The sequence below is a fragment of the Microcebus murinus genome, chromosome 17, assembly GCF_040939455.1.
Source record: "Microcebus murinus isolate Inina chromosome 17, M.murinus_Inina_mat1.0, whole genome shotgun sequence".
Lineage (NCBI taxonomy): Eukaryota > Metazoa > Chordata > Mammalia > Primates > Cheirogaleidae > Microcebus > Microcebus murinus.
This window is the reverse complement of record NC_134120.1, coordinates 25,950,479-25,976,069: the sequence shown is the minus strand read 5'-3', so window position 1 is coordinate 25,976,069 and position 25,591 is coordinate 25,950,479. Positions and strand designations below refer to the sequence as shown.

The following is a 25,591-nucleotide window of genomic DNA, read 5'->3' as shown; positions in this document are numbered from 1 at the left end:
CTGGCCTTGGTCTTGCTTGATCTCAATACCAATGTGCAGCACCCATCACTGTATCTGAACTGTGACCCTGTGCTCTCTGGAGGCCAAAAATTTTTTCAAGCAGAGGCTCATTACCCCTGCCAGCCGATGGGCAGGCTGGTCTATCTGCTGCCCTTTCCCCAGGAGGCCACAGCAGCATGGCCGCGTTCTGAATTGCCTGGGCGTCTTTACAGCACTCTCTTAGCCCAGAGTTTCTCACGGAACATATGAGTTGAGTCAGCCTCCTGACATTAAGCATGAGGGAGTTAAAGAGGAAGCACTTTTACTGACCACCTCTGATGATCAAGTTACAATGCCAATAAATTAGATGACATGAGGCATGAAAATCTCTATCACCTTTAACAAGTGAAATACTTTACCAGATAGTGCAATATCTCTATAATTTGGATTCTTATCAGTTTCAACCAAAGATTGATTTTATTTTTTATAATTTTTACAGACCAAATACATTATATTATAAACTTTCAAAAATTAACAGATTAATCATAATTCTTTAAAATGTACATACTGTCAAAAATTTCACATTCTAGGATATCAATAATTACAACCTCCTCAAAGAAAACAGCACATAAAATATTTCCTGTCATAAAATCATTGTTGCCAAATCAGCCAATTAAGCTGTCCACAGCTTCTAACCTTTTCTTATACACAGAACAAGGTAAGATGGAAGATGGAGGGAAGCCAAAACAAGGGAAGCTGAGACATGCCTCTCTGAGATGGACACTTTGTGGCCTATAAAATTCAAGACACTGAACGGGGATGTTCTTTGTCAGAGCTCCAAAGCATGTCTGTGAGGCAGAATTGTTCTGTCCAACTAAAGAAGTTCGGAATAGAGGCAGGAGGGTTGCTTGAGCCCAGGAGTTTGAGGTTGCTGTGAGCTAGGCTGACACCATGGCACTCTAGCCCAGGCAACAGAGTGAGACTCTGTCTCAACAACAAAAAGAAAAAAAAAAAAAGAAGTTCGGAATAAAGAAGAGTACCTACAGATTTCCAAATGTTGGAGGAAGCACTCCAAAAGGACATTTGAGAAGTGATTCTCACTGTTAACTATATCCATGCCCCCCTACGAAAAGCTCTTGGTGGCTGTTTAGACATTTTTAGGTAAATATTCTCGGGCTATAGACAAGCTGTAAACAAAGACACGTTATGCAAGTTGTACAAACCAAATCCATTTTGAGCTGACAGAGTTATGAATATGATGACAGAAGTCAACTTGCTAATTCCTGGGGGAAACAGAATGAGCAAGAAGATGGCAACTGAACAAGGCAACATTACACACAGGCTTTGGTAATGAATGAACTGTTAACAACAACAGAAGGCACGTGGCTACTGAAAAAAAGCCAAACTTCAGTAGTTCTCCTGACCTGACCCTGTGTCCACAGACAAGCGTCTCAGCAGGTCCATGAGCTTCATTTGAGTTTAAATGCGCGGTGAAAACACGAGCAGGGAACAGAATCATGTCCACAGCGGCTGAGAAGGTGACGTGAGTGAGGCTGAGGGCAGCACCCGAGGGAATGCAGGGACTCTGTGACTGGGAGAGTCAGCCCTGCTTGTACACCCCACCTCGAGGACCAAACAGAACCACCTGTGCACAGCACGCTGACCCCAGCCCGCACAGCTGGCTCCCACAGTTCAGATAGGCGGCTCCTTCTCCACGAGGACACGTGACTGGATGGAAATGGACCTGTCACCATCTCTGCTATCCACTGTGATCAGGATCAAGGGATCGTATTTTACACATCACTCACTTTATTTCCTTTCTGAGAGAAACAATACGTTAAAGCTAGTGTATTTCCCTACATTTGAGAAACGCAGAAATTGTCAAAGTTGACCTTTTTACCTTGGAGGAACACAAACAGGATTCAAAAGTGAGGGTTCTATATGACTCCCAAAGTCATCAGATCCGGACAGGAGTCTTAACATTTAAATAAAAAAGAGAGACAGGAGGGGAGACAGAGAACTCCAGCCAGCACTCTTGTGAGATGACCGGGACATTTGGCAACTCTGAGTGGCTCTGTACCCAAGTGGAACCCAGTAAGTTTCTCTTGTGGATGAACATAAAAATTACAAAGTCCCCACAAAGTTTTAAGAGGTAAGAAAACATACACACACCACAGAGAATTATCTAACGCCTCCAGACTTGCATCTCAGTCAACTACTCGTTGGCCAAACCGAGCTCTGCGGTGAAACTGAGCAAAGTTACTTGTGCAACAGCAAAGTTAAATGTAAACATAAACAGCAAGAGGGGGTTTCAAGAGCCTCAGTATCACTATCGTATGTTGTCCAAATAATGCACTTCTGGATACAAACAGTTAACAAGAAGAGCCAGGAAGATTTTCCCATCTTGGAGGCAATGGCCAGGATGCTTTATAAACTGGGCGGCTTGTGATATCTGATCCTGGTACTCAACGTACTGCTTACTCAATGTCATGGACTCGAGAGCATTCAGAGCCTAGAAGACATAGAAGACAGAGGGTTAACTTCACAGTTGCATGTAATCTGACTGCCACAGGTGGCGCACACCTACCGTTATTACCCGGTTCAGCTGTGACCCTAGAGGGACGGAAGGCTACTGAACTGAGGTTAAGAGTCTGGAAGGCAGGCATTGATTAACCACAGACAGACAGAAGGTGGTCAGCAACCCAAGGCCTTCTGGCTTTTGCAGCCTCCCATGCCCAGCCTTCCTTCTTCCTGTTCCCTGTTATTTCCCAAGCCTTCCTTACCAACAGCCACTGCTGCAGCAGGCTGGTCTCACTGCTGGACACCTCACCTGCCACACCCACTTCTGCATACTGCCCTGTCATCGTTCTCCCAAGTCCCACCTGCTTCGGGGTCCTCCCCACCAGATCGTCTGCTCCCTCTCTTCCAGGAGCCCAACCGGAAATCACAGGCGCCAGCTGCATCTCGCTAAAGTGAGACCTGTCTAATATGCTGTTGAATTTGTTCCTAGGTTACAAAATAATGTCACATTAAACTGTCTAACTAAATGAAATTCTAAAGAAACCAGTTGCTAAGTGCTGCTGAGGGTAAATGACAGATCATTAAATTGGCCAAGAAACATGAAGTACAAATCAAGTTCCTCCTGATTCTGTCTTGACAAATGTCCCAGAATCAGTGAGAGAAAAGGCTCCCATGCCTCTCTCTTCACAGGAAGGAAAAAACACATTTTTGGATTCCATAGTTTTAATTTTTCCTTCCTTCATAGTAGGAGAAGAAAAGGGGAAGAGACTGTATATGGAGAAAACAAAAAGTCACAACAGTAGTGGTTCTTGTGGTGGAGAGTTTTGCTTTCCAACTGCATAAGCTCCCCCACCCCGAGGCCCTGACCACAGGCCCTTCCTCAAGGGGACACACCTGCCACCATGGAGTTCCCCTCTCCCTTCCTGTCCCATCTATGGGAATCACCGCGCTAGAGAATATATATTAACAGATGGAATTTGCTTGGTTCAGAAAACGAGGAGGGATATTTTTTTTTTAGTTTCTATAGAGAAGATTTTTTTTGAGGATGGTGAAGGAACTGGAAGCTCAGAAATAAATTACCAGGTGGGGTGTAGTTGAAGACTTAGGGTTGAAAATAAACAACTGAAGGGATGTGGGTATCAAGCTAAGAGCTGTGTGAACAGAGTTCAATCTAAGAATAGGAATCAATGGAGACAGGATTCCCATGAACTGTAGTGTCCTTCTGTCTCTCTCCTCTGCCTTACTATTGCCACCCAAATGGTCTACTTTGACAGTCTGCCTAAGATTAATCATTGTGTAAAAAGATGACTCTTTTCAAGTCTGCAAATCGTGGTGACAAGTAGGGGCATGCATGGAGTTTAAGTCTAAAAGGATTGTGGGCAAAGAGAGGCGAGGCCTGGGTGACCTGTGCCCCAGCCAAAGCAAAGTACTGATGCTGCAAGCACCAGTGGCCACAAAAGAGTTAAGAGTTGTCAAATATACCCTGCAATGCACCTCACTGACTCTACAACCTGCCCTCGAAGACGCATCTGCCCACTTGTGATATTTCACAGAAGACAACAGGGGATTCAAACAGCAGTTGGTGAACAGGGGGTGACAAATATCAGGTATTTTATAGGCCAAGATCCCTGTGAAGAACATGCCAATTGTACCATCTGATCCTTGCTCTTAATAACCAAGATCTCGCACTGCATGTGGCTGGCTTAGACACCATAAAGCTGCACAGAAGAGGAGCAAAGGCTTCTAGACCCTTATATGTACAGAGACAGTCATGCACAGTGGTGAGGGAGAGAAGCCTGCAGCAGACTGGCTGGTGTGAATCCCAGCCACAACATGCACTGACTGTGTGATTTGGGACAAATTACTTATCCTCTCTCTGTTTCCTCATCCACAAAACCAGGATAATAATAGTTCCTGTGCTATTGGGTTGTTATGAGGATTAAATGAGTTAAAACTTAGTGCCTGGCATGTAGAAAGCACTCAGCCATCATTTCATACCACACACTTTTGTGCCTGGCCAGCTTGTTTATAGGTTATGGGAATGGGACCACTACCACATGACCTTCCGTGTTTTGGAACAAACTGTGATTTCTCACAGCTACCGTTCTGTCCATGTTAGGTTATTCCAGCATCAGCCAACAGTGATCAACCTTCGGAATCACAAAACAGGAACCAGTTCCTTGGTTCCCAGTTAAAGCTCAGCTGATTCACAACCATCCCAACTGTGGCCGCATCTGCTATGCCAGCCCCCAGCCGCAGCATGTGGCAGGTCAGTGCGTATTCATACTCATCAGGACCAAATTTGGTCCTAGACTGGCTTTCCCATGGCCTACCTTCTTCCACAATGACAGTAACAGTGCTCTGGGCAAGTGCTTACAAAGACTGGTCCAGAATCTGGGGTGGGCACATAACCATTTTCCACTCAGCAGGGCACACAAGAAGGAACACCGCGCCACTGCAGAGCATCACGTCATTGGGGTGTACACACCAGAGCTGCCACCTCCCCACCTTCTGGGGAAGATGTGCTGGAAAACCACTAACCCTTCACTGTAAATACCAACCTGCTGAGCTTTGGGGGTCAGATGTAACTCAGAGCCAGGCTTCAAACGGATCTGATCTTCTGCAGGAACCTGAACTGAAAGGAAGGCGGCCATGCCTCGGGCGACCACGCGGAACCTTGGGCGTGAGGGAGAGATCAGAGGAAGTACATGACTATTAACGTAAGTATTTTCAAATAAATACCATATTTTCTATTAAAAAACAAGATAAGCATATTTCCAGATCTACTGTGCTGTTAGCCTCTTCAGAAAAATCTTAAATGTGATCAAGAAGGAGCTTTCATCTTCCCTTCTATTATCACCACCCAAAAAATGTATGCGTAATTCAGATTCAGGAATGGAAGTGTTGGCAAAGATGTGAAATAAATGGAACCCTCATACATTGCTGGTGGGAATGTAAATTCTATGGAAAACTGCTTGGCAGTTGCTCAATAAGTGAACATAGAGCTACCATGTGACCCAGCAATTCCACTCCTGGGTATATACCCAAAAAACTGAAAGCAGATATTCTAACAAAAACTTGTACACAAATGTTCATAGCAGCATTACATAACAGCCAAAAGGTTGACATAATCCAAATGCCCATGAGCTGATGGATAAATAAAATGTGCAAAATGTGGTATACAATGGAAGATTATTCACCCATAAAAAGGAATGAAATTCTTATACATGCTACAATATGGATGAACTTTATGTTAAATAAGTCAAACACAACAAGCCACAATTATATGATTCCATTTATATGAAATGTCCAAAGTAGTATTTAATATATAAACTTATAATGTCAATAGTGGTTACCAGAGACTGGGGGTGGAAGGGAATAGAGATGACTGCTTAATGGGTATGGGGCTTCCCTTTGGGTTGGTGAATACGTTCTGAAACTAGATTGTGGTGATGGCTGCAATACTAGGAATGTACTAAATGTCATTGAACTGTGCTTATTAAAGTGATTGCCTTGGAAAGTTTTAAGTTCTGTGTACTTTACCACAATAAAAAAAATAATAAAAGTACTTGTTTCAAGCAAAAGATACACAAGCTGAATTTAAGTAAAACAAAATTACACAGTCCTGCTAAATTCTACAAAAACAAAGAACCATGATGGTAACTGGTTTTGGAATGAGTGGTTCCCAGCATTACAACATGATGGGCTATTCCACAAGAATGCTGACATCAGCGTGGCATCTGAACTCCCTTCAACACTGACATGGGTCTGAGAAGAAGACCATGAAGTAAGCAAGCACTATGAGAGTAAATGGGAAGCAAATGGCAAATTCTTTTGTGCCTTGGGATTTTTAGCAACAAAAACCTAGACTTACCTCTCATTACTCATCCTTCTTACTTGTCCTTCTTACCCACAGACCTCAACCCATCCTGATGCCCTGACAGTTCACCAGACTAAGCCCCTCACAGGTTCTGCATCTCCCTGAGCTCATCCAGTGCCTGCAATAAAGCAGCTGACTGGGGTATTTTAACCTAACTCCACATATCATCACTGGCTCAAAACCAAAAAGAAATCAGTAGTGTAGTCAGGTTATGGGGTCAAAATACAAGAGATACTACTAAAAAAAAATAGTTTGAACTTAAAGATTTTCTTTATAAGGTTTGAACTTAAAGCTTTTCTTTATAAGGTAAGAAAAACAAACATGCTTTTCAGAATGGAAGATGTAATCAGGTTCTGATTTCCCCCCCCATTAATCTTTCTGAAAAACCTAGATCCTAAGTTTAGAAACCTGCTAAAGTATCACGGCCTGAACGTAGGTGCGTATGTCTGAGGCCCATTTAGTATAGCAGCAGTAGATGCTTCCTTACCTGTTAGACAAGGGTGACTTCCGGCCCAGCCCGATTGCCCCCAGGATCCCAGAGCTTAGCCTCTCTTCTGCCACAAGGCTCTGCCTGCTCTGAAGCATGAGCAGGATTCGAATGACGGATTCCGTCAGGACAGAGTCATTCTGCTCTGTCTGGATCAGGGACAGCTGCAGGACTTGGTGCCACCACAAAAATAGCTTTGCCTCTTCCTGCACGGAGCTGGGGGAGACAACAGAGGAAAATAAAAGTAGAAGTGCATTTTTTTTTCCACTCTCATTTAACTGAAAGTCTACATTTGGGTTTTAAGTATAACAGACATTTAGTACTTTATAAGCTTAAGCTAATGGGTGATAATGTTAACAAAGTAATGGGCTTTATATTCTTTCACTTCCTCATAATAACCCTTTAAGGTAGGGATTATCATCTCAACTGGTAAGGAAGCTGAAGTTTAGTGTTTTAGAATACTGGTTTTAGGAAATAAAAATCTTGATTAGAAAATTAGCCCATCAAAGGCAGAATATTTCCAAAACAAGTATGACTATACCTCATAGCCTTGTTTTTTATGAAACACGTGTCTCTGTGTACTTAAATACACACGTAAACTCTAAATTCCAAGTTAACCAAATACAAGTTTGATGTAACAGCCAGAGGGACAAACGTACCCTGGATACACCTGTTCCAACCACTTGCTTAAGATAAGCAGCACTTTCATTTCGTTCCTTAGAGTTTGTTCGCTATTTAAACACTGAAGCAGGTAGACATAAAGCGTCAAGTAACTGCCGAGAGCGAGGCACTCCTGCAGAAATTCTTCTATGGTGAGCTCAGGAACTTGAAGGGACACCAGAATGGGGCCCCATCCTAAATTTTGATTGAGGGAGCCTGAGAACAGAACACCAAGAGAAGACATCAAGATATAAACAAGAATCAAACTACTTAACAAGTCTAATGAATCTTTTCACTTCAGCTTTGTGTCAAGACATTTCTCACATTAGCCCTGGAGGCCACACAAGTGAAATGGACCTCAGGGCTTAGACTGGAAAGCCCTCATGCTAGATGCCTGTCCCCAAGCTAGCCACTAGAGGAGGTTAAGAAGTCAGAGTCCAGAGCTGCATGTTTATAAATCACCTCTCTTATTATATTATTGAAATCTCATGTAGATACTGCCTCAGTCATCTAAGAGTTTTAATTTTAATACCACTTGTAAGTATGTATGAACACTTAAGCTTTTCCAAGAGACAATGTTATCATTCGATCTATCATAAGTATTTTTACTTATCAAAGTTTAGTTTCACTCATATCCTGACAGAAACCATTTGGTTTTTAATAACACAAATGAATTTGGAAGAGGAGTGTTATCTTGATCATTCTCTACTCTTTAGGTGGAGTGAGGGTGTGGTGGCATGGTGACATGCACAGCTGTACGCCATGGATGGACACAGATTGTTCATGGGTTGCCAGGACAAGACAGATGGCAGGTTATGGGTACCTCTTGGATGCTGGCTCCAATACCCTTCTTTCTCTCCTACTGTGAATTGAGATGTGTATCTGGATATCAGGGAAAATTAACCTAGTGGAACGTTATCATATAGATTCTGGTTGACAGCCTTTTCTTTGAGCACTACAACTTGGCCTATGACATAGCATGATCTGCCTATTATAACAGGTTGGTCTGATGCTCTAAAACCAATGTAAAATGAGTTAGAGCTTTTCTCCCTCGAAACATGTGACTGTACCAACAGACACAGGCCATAGGTTCTCTCATGCTAACTGTGATCTTTTTTGAAAAAAAAAAAAAAATATATATATATATATATATATATATATACACACACTGAAGCATCCACAACATTTACAGAGCAGAAAATAGAATGGTACAATCCCTCACTGGGAAGATTCTGGAAAGATCTCCTGACGACAAAGCTTTAATCTTGCCTGCAAAAGATCAATATAATGAGAGCATAAGATGACGTCCTCTTACTTTCTTTGAAGTAGGCAGTGATGCAGGCTTCTGCAGTCTCCGCCATGTGGCGGACGGAAGCCAGGCTCTGGCAGGCAGCGGTTAACAGGGGTAGCACAACTAGCCCATGCACTTTTTGACCAATCCAGGTCCGGATGCTGCCCCGGAGGAACTCTGCCGTTGGAACAGCTGCATTGTTCATCATCATTAGGACTTCCGTGAAGAGGCTGCTGAGGGCCATGTGGCGGGCCTGGCTGTCCATGTCTGAAGGGAACATAGACACACACTAGAGAACGGCTGCTAGAATGTGAGTATGAATGTGATCGACAGAACAGTGGGTCAATCTCAGCTGCTCTCTAGGCAGATATTCCAGTCCCAGGGGCTGATTGCAAGGGACCTGAAGGAGGACTCTGGATGGCATTTAGAGTTTACAGATAGGATGTGGCACAGAGGTACTTTGTAAGAGCAAAAGCAAAGGACCACTGGGAGTTCTCTGGGTAAGATAGTGTGGCTGAGAAATACCTTAATAAACAGATATATCTCAAGCTGGTGTGAAAGAGTAATTTATTTATCAGCACATGCCTAATTAGTCTTTATTTTCCAAACTTTGCTCATGGAAAACCAAACACATAGATCTCAGCAGTCATTCTGTAAACTAATTAGCAACAGTACCCCCATCCCTTCCACCATCACTGCCACTGCGACTGTTGTCAGTATCCCAGGGTGATTTACATAGAATAAAAATTATTACTTAAAACTAAATATAAATAAAAGGAAAGACCTTTTCAAAGGCTCCTAACAGCAGCTCTTCTGTTTCTGTGTTTTTTAAATAAGAAAAGTAGACAGACTTGAAATATAAACGGGTCTTTCAAAAAATTTTGGAGATGAAAAGAATAAAATGCAAGAAAAAGCAAATTCATTTTACAAGAGAAATGTAAATAAATAGGAGAGGTCACTGAGGTACAGTCCTTCTTCACATTCAAAAACAGAAAATATGTTTCGCTGAGAGTTAAAAGGTGTTAATTTTTGCCAACTATTTCTAGTTTTCCCTAAGTTGGGTATTTTTTTTTTATGTTTTATGGAATAGAACTGTGGTTTTCACACCACAAGGATTCAGTATTTATGTCAGTGGGAATGATAAAAAGTTGAGAGAGATCTTACTCATCACACCCATCAAAACCTAGTTATATAGGGTCAAATAAACCCTGCCTCAATGTTACTAAACGACCTACTTATTATCAAGCAAAGACTGAAAAAAAAAAAACTTTGAGAGAGATAACAATAGTATGCATGTGAGTATTTATTTTTTCACATATTTCTATGAGTACGAATATTCTTAGTAATAAACGAATATTCTTAGTAATAAAGGTCTTATCTCTGAGGTTCAACTGAATAGCAATTGCATCTTTCAATGATGACTCACAGGAACAGATTACTATAATAAACCTCCTAACAGAGGCCAGTCTCGCCCCTTCCTGTTCATCATCAACAGGGCCAAAAAATAAATGTTTTCCTAAAAGCCAGATCTGATCCTATCACTCTTCTGATTAAGATCACTCTACAATACCCTCTCCCCTCTCCCTGGTCAGCTATTATTCAACCTTCCTGGTCCAGTCACATGTGAACAACTCCAGAACAGTTTCTCAGCAGTGCTTGCTGATTTTTCTGTCTTTTTTTCTTGAATATTCATTGAGTGTTGCTGACTTGTTAGGCTGATGCTAAAATTGTAGACGTTATTATGTCATTTGATACTTAGAATATCTATATGAAATAGGTGTGATTATTAACCAGGTTTAGCACATGTTCTTATGGTTATTGGTCATTGGGATATCTTCTTTTGTAGAATGTTGTTTCAAGGCTCTTATCTAGTCTTTTTTCTACCGAGTTGTCTTTTTCTTCCTTGTTTTATCCAGTGTGACAATCTCAGTCATTCACATTTAATATAATTAATGATCCAGTTGGGTCTAAAGCTACTAATTTACTATATGCATCCTATTTGTCCCTCCCACTCTACATTCCTTTTTCTCTCTTTTATTTGCTTCTTTTACATTATTTTTTATTCTACTTTTTCCATCTTTTACTTTGGAAGTTAAACACTTTCTTAACATTCTGATAATGATTATCCTACAAATGGCATCGTGTATTCCTGATTTTTCAAAGTCTGCTGTAAATTGGGTCCCAGATAATGCAAGGGCTTTGAAACATCCTAATTGCTTTCACCTTCTCTATGGTTGCCATAGCCCAACAAGACTTTAACTTTACTGTTATTCTTGCTTTATACAGTCAGATTTCATTTAGATTTACACACACATTTACCAGTTTCATTGTTCCTCATTCTTAGTTTCTTCCTATTTATCTTTTCTTTATTATTTCCTTCCTTCTACACTCTTTGGTTGTTATTTTGCTATCTTTTTAAATAACTTCTTAAGCTAGATGCTTCTCTTATTTTTTTTTTTTTGACACAGAGTCTCGCTTTGTTGCCCAGGCTAGAGTGAGTGGTGTGGCATCAGCCTAGCTTACAGCAACCTCAAACTCCTGGGCTCAAGCAATCCTGCTGCCTCAGCCTCCCAAGTAGCTGGGACTACAGGCATGCGCCACCATGCCCAGCTAATTTTTTCCATATATATTAGTTGGCCAATTAATTTCTTTCTATTTATAGTAGAGACAGTGTCTCGCTCTTGCTCAGGCTGGTTTCGAACTCCAGACCTCAAGCAATCCTCCCGCCTCGGCCTCCCAGAATGCTAGGATTACAGCCGTGAGTCATCATGCCCGGCCTCTCATTAATTTTCAACTGTTAACTAATTCCACTATAAGTAAGCATTTAAGGCCATGACTGTCAGTGTTCAATGAAAGTATATCTTCAACTGCATCCTTGAAAGATGGTTTTTCATAGTTTTTTTTCTTCAGGTTTGTTGTCCAGTTCACCAATTTTCTCTTCAGGTAGATTTAATCCATTATTAAACTTATCCTTTAAGGTTTTTATTACAATCCTTATATTTCTCATTTCTAGAATATATGATTCTCTCAAATCTGTATATTTCTACAATCCCTTGCTTCTTACTGATATTTTCAAACCTTTCTTATTTCATCAAATATATTAAAAATACTTTTTTGCTCACTGTACTAGTTATTCCAATATCTTAAATCTTTATATGTCTGACTGCTGTTCTCTATTGACTTTTAGTCGTGGTGCCTTGTTTCCTTGTGTGTTTTATGACTCTATTTTTAAAAAAAGTTTCTTTGAGACAGTCTCATTCTGTTGCCCAGGCTGGAGAGCAGTGGCTCAATCATAGCTCCTTGCAGCCTTGAACTCTTGGGCTCAAGCAGTCTTCCCACCTCAGCCTCTACAGTAGCTAGCACAATAGGCACACACCACCACACCCATCTAAGGTTTTTTTTTGTTTTTTATTTTTTCTTTTGAGACAGAGTCTCACTTTGTTGCCCAGGCTAGAGTGAGTTCCATGGCGTCAGCCTAGCTCATAGCAACCTCAAACTCCTGGGCTCAAGCAATCCTTCTGCCTCAGCCTCCCAAGTAGCTGGGACTACGGGCATGAGCCACCATGCTCGGCTAATTTTTCTATATATATTAGTTGGCCAATTAATTTCTTTCTATTTATAGTAGAGACGGGGTCTCGCTCTTGCTCAGGCTGGTTTCGAACTCCTGACCTCGAGCAATCTGCCGCCTTGGCCTCCCAGAGTGCTAGGATTACAGGTGTGAGCCACCGACTAAGTTTTAAAAATTTTTTTAGTAGAGACAGGGTCTTGCTATGTTGCCTGGACTGGTCTTGAACTCCTGGCCCCAAGCGATCCTCCTGCCTTGGCCTCCCAAAGTGCTGAGATTACAGGCATGAGCCACTATACCTGGCATGAGTTTTTTGTTAGTTTGTTTGCTTGGTTACTTGTTTTGTTTTGTTTTAATGTGAGTTTTTCAGAACTTTGAGGCCTGAGTTGAAGATAGGCTTCTCTAAACAAGGTGTGTGGTTACTTTCTGCCCAGTGTCTGGTGGCACTACTAACCCAGAACTACTTAAACTAAATTCTTAGATTGAGGTCGTAGTTGTTTGGGGGCTTTTCTTTTTTTAAACAATCTAGGTAGTACGAATTCTTGCTTCAATTCTACACGAGGGGCTGGGCGAAGTGGCTCATGCCTGTAATCCTAGCACTCTGGGAGGCTGAGGAGGGAGGATGGCTCGAGGTCAGGAGTTCGAGACCAGCCTGAGCAAGAGTGAGATCCCGTCTCTACTATAAATAGAAAGAAATTAATTGGCCAACTAATATATATAGAAAAAATTAGTTGGGCATGGTGGCGCATGCCTGTAGTCCCAGCTACTCGGGAGGCTGAGGCAGGAGGATCGCTTGAGCCCAGGAGTTTGAGGTTGCTGTGAGCTAGGCTGATGCCATGGTACTCTAGCCCGGGCAACAGAGTGAGACTCTGTCTCAAAAAAAATAAATAAATAAATACTACATGAGGATCAGCTTGTCGCCAATTTTCAAAATGGGTATCTCTTCCCCTGTAACACAGACATCTGACCCAACACCAAGGCCAAAATAGACAATTGTCTTTGCTTTCCTCTCACAGGAACAGGTTTACTTTTGGCTCATCTTTACCATAAAGATGTCATCCTATGGATTATGCATGGGATCTCCTTTTAGGCTCCCATCTTAGGCAGCCTTTATCATCGCCCTCTAATATCCCAAGAAGGTCCAGCAACAGCCTTCAGGGTGAAAGCCACCTAAGTGCTTCACCTGCCTTCATGGGTTCCTCCTTTCACTTAGGTTCTAGTCTCTGAGATTTCCTTATCTTTTTGCCACTTCTTCTGATGTTTAATTTCTGGTTTCTTAAAAACATTTTATCCAGGATTCTTAGTTGTTTTCAGGAGGAGAGGTAGTCAGGATACCTAGTCTACCAACTACTAGGAGCAGAAGTTCTCCATAAAAAGTTTCTTTACAAGTCTACAGGGAATTCTGAAATGGTTTCCTAATTAAGAGCCAAAACCCCTAGAAACACTGCTCACTGCAAGGTCTCCTGTTATCTTCTAATCATTAGATCCAGTTGTCTAGCTTAACCCTCAGTCCAGTCCACCTCACACCAGCCAGTGTCAACCCCTCCCCCAAGGCTGACTGTCCCTAGTGTCCAAACATCTCTCTGTCCATTGCTGTTCCGGAAACAGGAATGCCAGTGTCCTGGCCATCCTCCTGATTGCACAATGCCTCAAACAGGAATGCAATGACTCAACAAATATGGGCTTCCCACTGGTCACTTACCTGGCGGGTTAAAGACAATGATATCATCTAAGAGCTTAGACATTTCCTGTTCTAGGGCTGCTAAGGTGATTTTTCCATTCTGTTCCAGGGTGCTGAGAAATTGAACCATCTGATGAGTGAAAGCTCGGCATTTTGGAACTGCATCCTGACAAATAAAAAAAAAGGGTCATTCAAATGATTGCAAGCAAGGAGTGTTAACTGAGGATTCCCTAGGAGCGTGGCAGTGAATGCTTGGGTAGGGAGCAGAGAGGACAGATCAGGAAGCCACATAAAGACCTAATCCCAGGTGGTTCCAGGGCCTTATGTCTAGGGGTATGCAAATCTGTGGTAACATGTTCTCCCAAATGCTGGCAGAACACTCTTTTTTATTACATCAATGACAACATTAACTAAACACTAATTTTGCTTGCCAGGAACTTTTCTAAAACTTGTATGTTCATTGTCTGATTCAATCCTTACAACACTACTTTCAGAGAAGGTACTATTTCCAATTCAGGTGAAAAAACTAAAGGACTTGCCCTGCCAGACATCAAGCTCATACTTACAACACTCCCTGCTATTCTTTGCTTTTTTTAGTTTTTATTTTTCACAGATGGGGGTCTCAGTTTGTCATCCAGGCTGGAACACAGTGGCATGATCATAACTTACTGCAGCCTCGAAATTCTGGACTCCAGTGATCCTCTGGCCTCAGCCTCCTAAATAGCTGGGATTACAGGCGAGAGCCACGATGCCCAGTTCTCCCTGCTATTCTGCTGCTATATCATTCAGATCATGAAACCAGCAGCTTGCTGCCAGTCTCCAATCCCTGTGACCTCTCATCAACATGTAACACTGCTAGTAAATAAAGGCTTACCAAAAGAGAGAATCAAACTAAAAGATCCATGAGGCCAAAATATGAGCGCACAATGATACACATCCTCCAACTTTATCTGCTGAGCAGTCTCCAGGTTCAAAACTGTCCTCTGTAACACTTACACTACTACCCATCCCCAAGAACACTCCCGGCCTTTTTATCTACCCTCTCAACTTACAAGATGCTTCTGGCTGTCAGTAGGAATGGAAAGGCCTGCAGATACTTTTAGGAGCTTCACGATTAATTCAGCAGAAGATTCCTTTGCCAAGATGATGGATGGTGGGTAATGACTGCTGAAATAACTCAGCACACTCTGGTATGACACAATGTCCACAAGATGCCACGAAAGTGAGCTTGTCTGTCCAAGAAGACTAAGCAAAGGTGAATCCTAAAAGTAAAACACATATTCCTTTAGTTGTAGAACCTCCTTTTTCCCAGAAATATGTTTCCTACTAGTCTGTGGAATAACCACTAAGATGGTCTAGAATAAGTCCAGAACTGTTAAGATCGCAAGTTAGGAATACTAATGAAAGCAATAAGCAAAGTCTTGGCAAAAACACAATCATATTAAGATTTATAAGTATTCACAAATCAATTTTTAAAGGAACGCTTTGTTTTGGTGGTATGTGCCAAAACTGACTTCAAGAAGCATATAGGAAATTGATCTAGGGATTAATGAGATGTAAAATAAAATTGACTAACATATTAAATAATTAATATGGTTAATATATTAATTAATTATTAATATATTAATTAATCAGTGTGGTTACCTTCATAATTCAGAATTAGATAATGAGCTATCCAAGAAATCAGGCCTCTAGTTGAAGGCATATCTCATTTAGCAAGCATCTATTCACACTGATGACAGGTGTTAGAGAAACAACTGAAAAACCACAGTGTAGTAGGAAGGGAGGATCTGAGGAACCTTGTCTTTATCACAAGCTCCACAAACTTACTGTTTGGTCTACTAGCTGAACTTCCTTTGCCAATAAAATCATCATAAAAAGGAGGCAGACGATCATGCTCTGGGTTTCTGGGTGAGGACTGAGATTCCAGGCATCAGAGAGCACACTGACCCAGTTGACTTCACAGAGTACAGACCCCAAAAATAAGAAACAGCTCTTGGGGCTCCCTCGTTCCACCTAAAAGGAAACGAACTAAAATCAATGTTTCACTTTGTGCTGTCTACGTATCTTGAAAAGGTATTAAAATCAATGTTTCATAAATTATATTTTAAACCTTTTTCCTAGATTATAAATATCATTCATAATCCCACCTCCTAGAGATTTACAATGAATATTTGTAATATCTTTCTTTCCACACTCAGTGTATGTGTCCATTTTTGAGCTTGTCTGGATTTCATTATCTATTCCAGGAGAGGACCGACCTTCTCTAACCCCAACCAAGGTGGAGAATCACTACCATAGTGAGTCATTGTCACTCCAGGGAGTGAGTGTATCAGAATCCTCAGATGTGCTTGGACAGGACAAAGTTGAGATCTACGAATCAGTAGTTCTCAAGCTAAAGTGCACATCAGAACCACCTGGAAGACCTGTTAAAGCATGGATCGCTGGGCCCACCCCTTGAGTTTTTCATTTCCCCAGTGTGGGCTGGGAGCAGGAATGTGCAAGTTCCCAGGGGACGCTGATGCTGCTGTCCTTGGGACCACACTTTGAGCTCCACTATATAAGTATATGTAATATTTAAACTGTCTTTTTAATGTAATGTTGGATTATAAAAATGTCTCTACATCATTAGTATTTAGAATTTTTGATGATTGCATAATGCCTAAATTCTACTTAAAATATATTAGAGATGGGAGGCAAATGTACTAAAGTATTTAATAAACCTCAAAGATCTTTTATAAGCCTATTTCATTATTTCCAACTTGTTTAAAACAAAACAGATTTTTCCTTTCAAAATGAAGAATAGCTCTACTCTTTATAAAATCACAGTCAATGGGATAAGGTGATGATTATATTATGTTAACCACTAATTCTCTTCCCTTTCAGAAAAAGACTCTTCATCCTTCTGTATAATCTGTTTTCTATCCTTGCCCTCAACCACACACACAAAAGCATTCGTTATTACTCCAAAAAGACACAGAGATTAAAAGATTCCCAGGTTCTGGGTAGGTCACGGCCATCTATCATTAAAATAAAAACCCTGGAAATACAGTCTGCAGCAACCCTTAGCAGACTGTGCAACTACTTAATCTAGCTAAAGTCACACCTCTTTCTTAGTTAAAACTCTTACAGCTCTGTAAACCAACTTTCTCTCATGTGTTCACAATGGTAATAAGTATCTGCTTAATGCTGGCCTCATATACTAAGCCTAGCTTTAAAATCATTCTTAAGCCTTGTATTTCTATAAAACAACTGCTCTCAGCTTCCCTAAGAGCTTGGCTGACAAGAGCAGCGCGGGTGGAGTTTCATTAACAGCACTAAAAGACTTGAGTACATTTTATTAACTACCATAAATAACTGTAGATCTGTATCAAAGCACTTAAATCGCCTTAATAAAAAATGTGACATTAAGAGTAAACACAAATTAATTGATGACTATGAACAAATGAAACTATCATTAAAAAACTAAAATGAGATTATAAAGGGTTTTTTCAAATAGAAAAATGAAAACAGCTCCAAATTGCCTGACTGGCATGTTAGTTACACTGCACTGCCTACTTTTTGTAATTATTACCTCTACTAAAAAGACTCTGATCGGCACTTTTTTCAGGTCATTTCAGGTCTTTACATCATTATGATGCATCATCGGTTGTTACAAAGCATTTTATCTCCTACAATCTAATTATTCACTTGCATAACTGCTAAAAGAAACTAGTGCTTGAGCACCAATTTACAGTTTGCTTTAATAGAACATTTAACAACAAGCAGTTCTAATGACATAAACACAACCAAGATTGAGCGTGACAAGTCATTAAACTACGTACTCAACAAAACATTATCACTAAATTTTGTCTAGGGGACGACTGACATAATTAAAATCTTTCTCTGAGTTTTAAAAATGGTCCTCTAGATATTTTCCAGTCATCTATTAAAACAATGAAATGATTTCCACAGGATACTGCTTTCCACGAGCAAGACTGAGGCAAAACGGATGTGTGCACAGTCCACTTTGGCACACGCTGCCACTGTGCATAACAGCCACAGCGAACAGGCTGCTCCTTCGAAGCCAGATGTCTCTAGGCTGTGACACGGGGGGAGGAAGGGCTTACTTTGAAGAAGGCCTCCATGAGCATCTGGTCAGGCTGCAGGTCCTTCCAGTGGAGTTTCTGGTACGCACTATGAAAAGCGTACAGAATGAACTCCGGCATTTTGGGTGCTGTACATGCCTCACAATAATGCATCAGGTGTAACCGAAGGGCTCCATCACCTGGCGACAGCCTATCTAAAATTTAAAAAGAAAGTACACCTGAAGACCTTTAGAAAAACTAATACAAAACACAAATTTGAACTAAAAGTCTAAAATCTAAGGTTCTCATTATTTACCCAACTTCTAAGATTTTCATGAGTGGGAGGTGTGTGTATGGGTTTGTGTGGTGCAGGGAACCACTGGTACCTAGACCATTCTTCATTTAATAATAAAGAATGTTCTTTACTCACTTGGATAACTAGAAAGAGCAGATGGTACATGGGAGACAGTAACCCGTTTTTGCTTCAAAACTTCTAAATTCATGGCTTTTTAAACTCAAATACACTTCCCTCAGCATGTATTCAGTCTCACACATTTAGTGCTTCACTCACTTGGTACCTTGGAGAAATCTAATATTCCTCAAAAAGAAATGTTCCAGACATTTCTCAAAAGAAGTCATACAAATGGCCAATAGGTAAATGAAAAAAATGCTCAGCAACACTAATCATTAGGGAAATGCAAATTAAAACCACAATGAGCTATCACCACACACCAGTTAGAATGGCTATTATCAAAAAGACGAAAGATAACAAGTGTTAGAAAGAATGTGGAGAGATGTGAACATTCCTGCTGGGAACGCAAATGAGCACAGCCATTATGGAAAATGGTATGGAGGTTCCTCAGAAAAATAACCACAAAATCCAGTAATCCCACTTCTGGGGATATACACCTAAAAGAACTCAAATCAATTATGTTACAGGGGTAACTGCACTCCCACATTCGCCATGGTATTATTCACAATAGCCAAGATATGGAAACAACCTAAGTGTCTACCAATGGATAAATGAATAAACAAAATGTGGCATATATACACAATGGAATACAATTCAGCCTTAAAGGAGGAGAAAATCCTGTCATTTTCAACAATGTGGATGCATCTGGAGGATACTATGCTAAATGAAACAAGCCAGGCCAGAATATTGTTAGGATTTCATATGTTATTCACTGAATCAATATTTATCAAAAAAAAACACTGAGAATATGAGTTTATATCTTATATTTGGACAAAAAAGATGAGATCATATATGTAAAAGATTAATCAAAAATACAGGATGTGGTACATCCAGACATTTCTTTTGAAATGAGCTGTTAAGCCATGAAAAGACAACTGTATATTATTGAATAAAAGAAGCCAATCTGAAAAGGCTACACATTGTACAATTCCAACAATATGGCATTCTAGAAAAGGTAAAACTACAGAGATAGTGAAAGATTAGTGGTTGCCAGAGATTGAGGGAAAGGAGGGATGAATAGGCAGAGTGCAGAGGATTTTTGGATGGTGAAACTAACTCTGCATGATACTACAATGGTAGATACATGTCATTATCCATTTGTCCAAAGCCAGAGAACGTACAACCACCAACAGTGACCACTAGCATAAATTATGGGCTTTAGGTGATGATGATGCGTTAACGTAGGCTCATTAATTACAACAAATATGTTCCTCTGGTGTAGGATATCAAGAGTAGGGAGCAGTGGGTCTATGGGAACTCTGGACTTTCCACTCAATTTTTGCTGTGAACCTAAAACTGCCCTAAAAAACAAAGTCAGTTAAACAAAAACTAAAATCTATTACTAAAAAAATTAGATGACATACTGTTAATGCTATGACTAAGTGCCACACAAACACGTGGCAGCCAGAGAGGTGCACCCCTTGGATTTCCCTTCACAAAGCACTTGCTGATCCAGCTGCAGCACCTTTAGGATCCACCGTAGCGTCTGAGTTGAGGCCACAGTCTTTCCAGGCAGCCAAGGACTGGGTACAGGCCTGGCCACTGCTGCCCAAGGAGGGGCTCATCAATACTTAGTCAGAGCTACATGGCAGTCTAAGGCTCTTCCTTCTCCCTCTCCTTTCATACGCATCAGACCTGCATGAGGTCTGCAGGCTTTCCTTACCTGCTCCTGCTTCTGTCCCTCTTACCTTTACAGGCTTTACCCCAAATCAATCTCTGGAATTCTAATTCCATCATGCTGTGTGCTTCCCAAAGACCCAAACTATAACAATGCACTATGAGGTTTCTAAGGCAGGAGAGAAATGTATGAGCATAAATGCACATGCAGGAGAACATAAAGGGCCTGGGGCTTCATCCAGGTGTTGGAATCCCCATGAGCACACGAGCAGTAGAGGGAAGGTCCAAGGACTTTTAGGAACAGCAAATAGAGCAATATGGCCAGAATGCAGTGTTCCATGTGAAAACCATCACACAACGTTGTTGAAGTGCGCTGCGGCCAGACACATTTGAATCATCAATGAGCTAAAATATTATACTTAAAAGTGTCTGAATAAGACTATCACAGGACATAAACAGTATTTTCAGAAAATTAATCTAGTAAATAGGCAAACATAGAAACTGGAAATAGGAGAAAGAGGAGACTATTACAAGAATCTTGATTGGCTGGACCTCATATCCTTATAAACCTCCCAATATAAAATATTTAGATACCCCGTAAAATGTAACATCTCTGAGAACGCAAACACACCACAGGCCAGAAGCAAGGAGAAACTAGGAAACCAGGGTGCTGAGTTAATGCTAAAGCCAGTCACCCTAGGACTATTTGTTGGGCTCTAATAGCACAAAGAAACAGAAGACAGGTCTTTTAAAGACTATATACTCATAGAAAGGAATGATTGAGGGAAAAGAGGAAACTCATCTGCCTGAGCCTGGACTCCAAGTCAGGGAAGAGAAAAAAGTTTACTGTGAGAATTGAGGCCTGCCTTCAAGTGAGTCTTAGGTTTGATGTCATGTAACTTGTAGTGTGGGCAAGCCCAAGCCAAGAAATTAAATAGTTCCAACTGACAACAAATGTAGATCTTCTCTGGAGGCCTTGCATACCCTCAGCACAGACCTTATGGCATTTCCATACCTAATGTCTCTCTAAATATGAGCTCACAATACAAAATTACAAAACACACAAGGAAATAAGCCTCCAAGAATAAGAGTCCAAAGGAACATCAATTAGCAGCATGAGGCACCCCCCACACACACAGGAACTTCAGATAATAGAATTATTATATGTGGATAATAAGTAAAGTCAGCGTGTTTAAACATTTTATGGAAATAAAAATTAGAATTTTAAGAAGAGCAAGAAATCAGATACTACCAAAAAAAGATCAAGTTAGATTTTAAAAACAAACAAATAGATCTTCTAGCCCCAGTGGCTCATGTCCGTAATCCCAGCACTTTGGGAGGCCAAAGCGAGAGAATCACTTGAGGCCAGGAGTCTGAGCGCAGCCTGAGCAACATAGCAAGACTTCATTTAAGGAAAAAAAAAAAAAAGATCTTCTAGAAATGAAAAATATAATCACTGAAATTAAAAAGTCAATTAATATATTTTACACAAACCTAGATAAACAGACCTCAAAAAATCACCCAGGATAAAGCACAAAAGACAGAAAATATGAAAAAGAGATTAAGAGTCATGGAGTATAGGATGAAGTTCAATGTGCAGGACAGGCAGTATTTGAAACGAGAATGACTATAAATTTTCCATAACTGACAAAGAGTAACTTCATGAAAAAAGTAGAGTTTATAAACTTAACACTAAGTTTAACTGTATTGGTGACCTTTCTTCAGTCACAGATAACTGTCTATCAACTAAAATTAAAGGAAGAAAGCAGAAGCACAAGGCCGACTGAATGGCTTAAGAAAAAAATGAAAATAATCCAACATATAACAGGACAACTTCCTACCTTTAAAACTCTCATGCAATAAGTCAATACAGTCAGTGAACAACTGCACAATGCTTGAGGCCACCACAGAATCACTCTCCAGCCAGGGATAATGTCGTTGTTGGCTGCTTTAAAGAAAAGAAACACTCACTTAGAAATGAAATGACCCATGATTAAATCACTATAAGTCCCAGGGTCTGGGGGTAGCCTAAGTTCTAGAAAACCCTCCATGATGTAGCCCTAACACACATTTACACCACTGTAAATGTAATGTAAGGCTATAAATACCTAGAGGTAAATTGTAGCTTATAACATCAACCATATAATTTTATTTTCTCTACTTTCTAATCTTTATTCCAATGTAATTAAGTTTCAGAAGTGTACTATCTCAACAACTCTTAAATTAACCTCTTTTACACTGAATGTAGATCTTTGAATATCCTGGTCACATTTCGAATGCCTTAGAAAACGCCTTAAGGTGGCTTCAATAGTTTTCTTTACTCTAAACATAAAAAACAAAAAATAAAATCTACATAACAAAAAGATGGTCCAAAATTAACAGACAGGAAATAGCCAAAGAAATTTCTCTATATAAAAATTTTAATTGCTGAATCTGGTCCAAAAATTTCAATATCAAAATATGCTTCTAAGCCAGATGCAGTGGAGTGCCTCTAACCCAGCTACTCAGGAGGCTGAGGCAGAAGGATCACATGAACCCTGGAGTCCAAGGCCAATCTGGGCAACATAGTGAGACCGCATCTTCAAAGAAAAAAAAAATCCATCAATTCTTTCTGGAAATAAACAAGCAGCCAACACTATGGTCAGCAGTCTATGAATAGCCACTGTAAAATTCTGAAGCTTACAGATTATTCAAGGATAGCCCACTAGCAAAAGCAAAGATCCAGAGCCTTTCACATTTTCCCTAACTGGCTCTTGAAACAACAAGGATTAATGCTAAGAGTCCTGAAACAGAAGTCAAAGACCAGAGCTCTAGTCCCAGCTTTGGCACTAACCAACCAGCTGTGAGACCTGAGTATGACATTCACGTTCTCTGAGTCTTGGGATCAAATCATTGCTTTTGAAAACACTTTGTATAATGTGATGTCTACCACTCTTACAATTTTTATAAAACTCCTAACAAGTTTACCTAGTTCTGTATGGGTATTTTTAAGGAATAAAAGACTCAAAAGGCAACTCACTGCATTTGGCAGCCTCAAAATACTTCAAATGCTTATGAAATAATGCTTTGATTTAACTGTACAGTTCCACGTTTAAAGAGTAATTCCCACCCAATAATTTGATAGCCAACTTAGTTCCAAAAAATAACTGATATAGTAGAGAAAATTAAATTAGTCTCATATTTTATAGTATTTGTTATATTATCAATTAACTAAGAGAAACCTCAATAGCATCCATTTTTATGAAATTAAATACCAAAGCTCACTGAACTTCTTTATTATGGAAAGCTGGAAGTAAGAGCCCAGTTCTGTTCCAAAATTAATATCAAGACAACATCTCTAATCACTCAGATTAGGAATTCCATAAATAGAAAATGTCTAAAGTTTTATAAAGAAGAATTTTCTAAACTTAAACATACTAAAAATTAAATCCGTGAAGTCATCACCTCTACCAAATACCAGTAGGATTATAGGTCTATAAATCTCAAGGGAATTTGAATATCTGAAAAACTATTTACCTTTCATTGTCCTCTAAAACCAGGATCCATGGCTTAAAGAGCTCAATGATTACTGAATGGAGAGATCTAAGCACTAAAACAAAGGAGAATTTTTAGAGACAAGAAATAAGCTCATACTTTGTCAATATCACTGATAACACTGTATAGAAAATGTATTTATTATCTGTATACTCATAAACCTATGTTAATATGCAAACAACATGCTTACTATAACTCTGCTCGTGTTTTCATTTGCTCTAGAAGAATTTCTCTTAAGACTTTTTATTACAGCAACATACATTTTTAAAATAAATGCACAAATATTCAGAACCCTTTCCTTAGTGAGACAAATAACAGAAAGAAAGAGTTGGAGATTGAAATCCACGTCTTTGTACCCCACCCTACGAAGGAGGGGCAGTGAGAGCTATAGCAAGCATTCTCCATTCACTATACAGTGAATACAGGTATGACACATATATGGGCTCCTGCCTGTACTACATGTTTTCTACTTTCTCTCCTTGACACTCAATATAAATCTCCTAATGTGTCTATTTAAATCTTTTCCATTGGAAGGTCAAAACACTGAGCTCCACATTGCACTAAAAGCATATTACCTGTTTTGCTGCTGGCAGATGGGTCTTGGGCCAAGCAGGCTATTTCTGAGTCAATCAGCCTTTTCACAAGATAGCCCAAGAGTGTCTTCACATCAGCCATGTAAGGACTCCATTTTGAGAATAAACCAAAGCTTTTAAAGTCCAACTTGGATAACCGAAGCTTATAAAAAAAGTCTGAAAGCCATTGTATAGTCTCCATTACCTGGAAGAGATGACCAGTCAAAAAATGCTTGCTGAACATCTACTTTTAGCACAGTAAGATTACACGTTGTGATGGGGGTACAGTAGATCTTTGACTTTATAATAGAGTTACAAAGATATAAAAACCTATGAAAAATAAATCAATGGATCTCAAACTCCTTTCTAAAGCAACAAAATCATTATATCAAATAAATCCTCATGTGAAACAATTCAGATATAATCGATAAACCCGACAGTTCTGTGGGACACCGCATCATGGAAACTCAACCAGTGGTCTCAAGGTTGAGTCAGATGGGCCAAGGTGGGCAGGAAAGGTTTTCACAGGTGGAGCCCCTGCCCTGGTCTTGGGTAGATGGGCAAGAATTAGACTCAGGGGCATGAGAGAAATGATCCAGGTAAAGGGGACATGGGGGAAGCAAAGGACAAAGAAGAGCATATGGCTCTCTTAAAGATAATGCATAAAAATATTCCAAATGTTTACAAAATCAATAGCAAGGGAAAGGGAAAAGAATGCACATTAACACGTAAGAGACCAAAGCTACACACCTGCTTGTCTGACAAGAGAGCATCTGAATAGCTCACAAGCACGGTGCTCTCAGCAGAAGCCGCCCCCTGCTGGCAGCTTGGGGCGCAGCAGCCCAGGGCTCTCAGAGTAGCCTTCCAACACTCCGGGCTCAGCAGCTGCTCTGAGGAGCCTGCGGACAAGGGCAAGGAAGAGCAAGTCAGCATGTTTCCCAACCTAACTTTTTCATCAAAGAACATGTGTACTTTACGAAGGAATACAAATCAAATAAAATCCCAAAACAAACTCACAGGGATACCTGGGGTGAAAAGACCCAAGAAAAGAGAACCTATGAAAAGAACTAGCTGATCGACCGGACATTTGATTTTCCTTGTTCCTGGTGATCCTCTGGTAGAGAGTGCTGCTCAAGCCAGTGGAGCTGGACTCGGGGATGAGGTGACCAAACCCTCCAACCCTGACTAGGGAATGGTGACAGTGCCATTCTCCTGGCTGGAGGACCACAGCTATCTATGGGTACGAGAAAGACAACAGTGACAGAA

General features: G+C 40.4%; 1 protein-coding gene across 2 annotated transcripts in view; it reads right to left on the bottom strand.

The window, feature by feature from the left end:
- Positions 1 to 437: 437 nt before the first annotated feature.
- EPG5 (ectopic P-granules 5 autophagy tethering factor) overlaps positions 438 to 25,591 on the bottom strand; it is a 98,877-nt gene continuing 73,723 nt past the window's right edge. Inside the window, exons 32-44 of one of the 2 annotated variants that reach the window (XM_012790312.2) lie at positions 25,076 to 25,224; positions 24,329 to 24,530; positions 23,736 to 23,808; positions 22,061 to 22,167; positions 18,173 to 18,345; positions 15,894 to 16,079; positions 15,116 to 15,325; positions 14,085 to 14,229; positions 8,842 to 9,084; positions 7,526 to 7,742; positions 6,867 to 7,082; positions 5,061 to 5,175; positions 438 to 2,491 (exon numbers count right to left, since the gene is read on the bottom strand). In XM_012790312.2, coding sequence (XP_012645766.2) covers positions 2,309 to 2,491; positions 5,061 to 5,175; positions 6,867 to 7,082; positions 7,526 to 7,742; positions 8,842 to 9,084; positions 14,085 to 14,229; positions 15,116 to 15,325; positions 15,894 to 16,079; positions 18,173 to 18,345; positions 22,061 to 22,167; positions 23,736 to 23,808; positions 24,329 to 24,530; positions 25,076 to 25,224 — 2,219 coding nt within the window. In that variant the 3' untranslated portion in view covers positions 438 to 2,308. The remainder of the gene's footprint in view (positions 2,492 to 5,060; positions 5,176 to 6,866; positions 7,083 to 7,525; positions 7,743 to 8,841; positions 9,085 to 14,084; positions 14,230 to 15,115; positions 15,326 to 15,893; positions 16,080 to 18,172; positions 18,346 to 22,060; positions 22,168 to 23,735; positions 23,809 to 24,328; positions 24,531 to 25,075; positions 25,225 to 25,591) is intronic. The other variant, XM_012790313.2, reaches the window with a different exon arrangement.